The sequence below is a fragment of the Pteropus alecto genome, unplaced genomic scaffold (assembly GCF_000325575.1).
Source record: "Pteropus alecto unplaced genomic scaffold, ASM32557v1 scaffold251, whole genome shotgun sequence".
In the NCBI taxonomy this organism is placed as follows: Eukaryota; Metazoa; Chordata; class Mammalia; order Chiroptera; family Pteropodidae; genus Pteropus; species Pteropus alecto.
In genome coordinates, this window is record NW_006431048.1 from 3,513,063 (window position 1) to 3,517,337 (window position 4,275).

Here is a 4,275-nt window from a genome sequence, read left to right on the forward strand (position 1 = left end):
TTAGGTATAACTGTAGAACAGCTTCCTTCTTTGGGTATGAGACTGAGATAGGTAACTTCTAAAGTCATTTCAAAAACTCAACTTGTGAGCCCTTGAGAAGTCCCCAAGATCTTACCATTTCCAATAATAATTCTCTGGGATGTCCTACTTAGGCTGACTGTTTTAAATAGTGCCCAGTTCTCTATAAGTGGTACACAAAAACATCAAAACATAAGGTGTAATACAGTTGTATAAATCATTTGTTTAAGCCATTCTGACGTGGCAGGAAATTTAGAACAGATCCGAAATATAATTGTTAGCTAGCAAATCAAATCCAACTTTATCTAGAGGTATGCTTAAATTCCGGACTCCTAAATATAATTTTTGAGAAAGGGACTCTTGCCCTAATAATTAAAACTTAAGCCAATTTTGTCACTCTGTCTCTTTACCCTGTTTCTCTTCACACTACTTATTATATGTTCGTGTCCTATTGTAATGCAAGCTGCTTGAGGGCAGAGACTATCTATCTTGTTCATTGTTGTATTCTCTGAGTCCAGATTAGGAACTGGCACATATTAGAGCTTTTATTTTATTCATTAACTGAATGAATGAATGAACCTTTAGCTGAAGGGATTACCCCACAATGTGAGCACTAGCTACATATTTGGTAAGATGTGATTTGGCTGCATGCCCTATCTAACCAGGATTTGCAGTTCTGCCCTACTTTCCATGTAGTTTAAGCAGGCCTTTATAACTTTAAAAGCACGTGGCATAAATGCGACCATTAGTGAAAAGTAGATTTCTGGAAGATTTACTAAACTCCAAGGTGGTGGGAGTAAGGGAAGAATGTATACCAAGTACTTCTTTGGTTTTTTTTAACCCTGAGGATCTCTACTTTGTCAAGTACAATCAGATTCTTTCATTTTCAATGGTATTCACAAATATGAAATTCATTGTGAACAGTTTGTACATTACCACCATAGATCCAAGAAAGGAAAGTAGAATAGTGACAAAATGCTGGAGGATGGTTTTTTTCCCATTCCATACCCAATATCTATCAGGAGATACCCTGGCAGAGGTTAGGGTATACCTGAATAATATGCTTCTCACACTCTGGGAAATCTGAAAGCATTTGTGAGAATGCTGGGATTTGGGGCCAGGCTGACCCTTCTGAGACTATGATGGGTACTTACTCTGACTCCTGGTGTGAAGAGCTGAAGACGACTACTGAGAACAGGCATTCCTTCTCTCCTTTATATCCCGCTCTCCATTACAGTTCCATTATCAAGATTCATCTTGGAATTTAATGACTTGGGACTTAACCAAGAACTTGATTTTTCATTTTGGACGTTGCTCAGTGTGACTCAAACTGATCAAATTGGAAACTTTGGGAGTCATCTTAGATTTCCCCTTCTCTTTCATTTCCTATTAATGAAATGTCACCAAGCCTGCTGAAAATTTTTCATTTTTCTCTCCTTTTCACTTTTATTGCCAAAGGCTTGTCAATTTATGTCTGGACTACTGTGACAGCTTTTTGAGTGGTCTCCAGTCTCTCCCTCCTCTAATTATTTACCATCACCCTTTGTAGTTTTAAGAATACCCAATTCATCTGGCGATCCTCAAATAAAAAACAGAACCACCATCAAAAATACTCAAACACCCAATGACTTCACATTTAATGGTTATTCCACATCCTGGAGCTTAAGACATTTTACAATATGACACCAACTCTTCAAAATGTGTTATCATCTATTACCATTATCATATAATCTTGACCCCTTTATTTTAGTCAGGTTGCTGTTATCTACCATCCTCTTAAATATTCCACTTAACCAAACCCCATGTTTTGTGATACTTTCTATGGGGTAAATATTTTGAGGATAGTCACAGGATTATCCATATCCTATATACTCTTTAAGATCCAAATGAAATTTTTCTTCTCAGTCTTCCTTGCTTTATTATTTTGTACTTCTGAACTTATGTGTTAAAGAATTGTGACCTGTTACCTTTAAATAAACCAATGACTTAATTTATGAATACTGGAAGTCAGAAAAATTGTAAGTAGTAATGGATAATTCTGTGAAAATAGCCTAGAATTCATCTCATATTTTTAGACTTAAGAAATCTCTGTCTATAAAGTCTGGACATGTCAAAGAGACTATGTCTGGGTACTTAAGAAGTTGTAGCACCAACACTTAAAAAACCAGCAAGAATCGGTTCTGGGACCAGCAGAACACTCTTTAATGCCAAGGCCTGCCCAAGCACTAAACACATAACACCAAGCAAGTGACTTGTATGGAGTGCTAGTGACAGCACAACACTCAATTTCCTAAGAGTTAAAATGTGCTGCTTACATGGAAGAAAGTAATACTGAGTAATTTAGAGGTGTTAGGATAGAGAAGCAGAGTACAACCTAGTTCATATTAATTATAGAACAGAGAATGTTCTCAGCTCAGGTGCTGAAAAAATTGATCAGAAAGGCGAATTACAACCAGTGCAAGATTTACAAACTCCGTCATGTTCAAATATAAGGACAAAAAACAAACATTCCTTATTTACTAAAAAAAAAATTGCCCAAACTGAAACTTATCTATTAGCATTTATCAATCTGACTTTATTTTTTAAAGGCCTTAAACATGCATTCAGTATAAAAACAAATAAAAGTGCCCGTTTTAAGAAACCATATGCTAACTGAGGATGTTACCTATATTTTATTGGATCAATGTTTCTTAAAAGGTAGACTATTTTTTGCCTTAAAAGAAATGTTTACACATTTCACTAAAAAATACTAGCCTGTAGCATAAAGTATCCCATATAAAGACACAATGCCATTAAAAAAACAAAAGGAATCCTGGAAGAGAAACTAGTTTGAATACAGTAAATTGCACCAACACACCCTTCCAATTATCCTTTAGGACAACCGGAGAATCCTTCCAACCTGTACTCTTTACCCAGCAGGGTAATAGAAGAACTCTAATTGCTAAGTACTAAAATAAAATATTATATATAATACTTCCCTAGTTACTTATAACTTTTTTCTCTTAGCACATGTCAGTTTAAGATGACTTGTTTTTACAAGCTCCAATGTTGATATAGTCCAATAATAAATTTATTATTCAATTTATTTTCACACATAATTAATATAAAACATTTCTCTAAAGAAATTTAAAGTATACATTCCATGTAACCAAGTCTAGTCTTCAAAAGAAGCACTCAATCCATTTTCTTCTGAGTTCATTTCTCTAGAAGACCAGTCCTTAAAGACTCCCGGAGTCTAGCAATGTTGGCGTCCAGCGCTGCAAGGCCATTTCGGAAGTCTTGTTCATCACGAGAAGTGAATGTTGAAAAAGAAGAGATGCTCCAGTCAGATGTGAAGTCAGAATTTAAAAAGCTACCATCAGAGAGGGCACTACTTTTCACTTGAAAGCTGCTGCTCTGGCAAGTGGAGGGGCCGTGACACGTGGCTGGTGCCTGTGGATTCTCAGTGGCAGCAGGGATCTTGCAGATGGCTTCCTTTATTTTCTTGAGGAGCTGCTTATCCTTCATTTCGGCTGTTCTCGAAAGTTTCTCAAGTACATTTTCTGCTTCCTTTTTGGAAGAGTAACAATCTCCAGGTGCACACAATTTGTTTTCTTTTTCAGGGACAAGTCCACTGTTGCTGACCGGCTGTGGTGGAGCTACACTGACCTGCGGCTGTGGGGATAATCTCTTCGATAGTGCTGATTTCCTTTTAGAAGTGCTTCTAGAAAACGGGATGTAAATTGTACTATCCAGATTACACTCATCTTCTATTAAAGTTGTAATTTCACTCTCTTCATCAGAATCCTGTTTTGAAAGGGTAGAAGTGATTCCAGGGGCAGACACTTCCTCCGTGCTCCTAGTGTTACTATGCTGTGGGCCTTTGGAAGGCAGAACACTTTCATAGGGCCTGTCTGGCACTATGTTTTTCTCATCGTTAACTGTAGAGAGTGGCTCTGAATGTGTAAAGGTGTGATCTGTTTCTAACTTATTTAGGTAGCTCATTATGGAAGTGTGAGCAGGGATTGGGTCATGTTGAGGTTGTTTATCATAAATGTTCAGAAGTGATTTGGTAAGATTATTCCCAGGCTTGCAGCGAGCAGTGTCCATACTAAGATCTGAGAGAAGCTTTGCCATACTGCTTTGTAAAGTTCTGTTAAGAAGAATTTAGTACACTAATTATTTTTTTATTCATTTATTTATTTATATATACCCCGTCTTTCAAAAAAAGGATTTGAGGCAATGTCCGGGTCTTAATATGGAGAAAACCAACTAAGA

General features: G+C 36.8%; 1 protein-coding gene across 2 annotated transcripts in view; it reads right to left on the bottom strand.

Moving 5' to 3' along the window:
* Positions 1-1,628: 1,628 nt before the first annotated feature.
* The window catches only part of CCDC14 (coiled-coil domain containing 14), a 33,775-nt gene continuing 31,128 nt past the window's right edge, over positions 1,629-4,275 (bottom strand). For both annotated transcript variants that reach the window (XM_025052130.1, XM_015595817.2), the window contains one exon: positions 1,629-4,150. In XM_025052130.1, the coding sequence (XP_024907898.1) occupies positions 3,214-4,150 (937 nt within the window). In that variant the 3' untranslated portion in view covers positions 1,629-3,213. The remainder of the gene's footprint in view (positions 4,151-4,275) is intronic.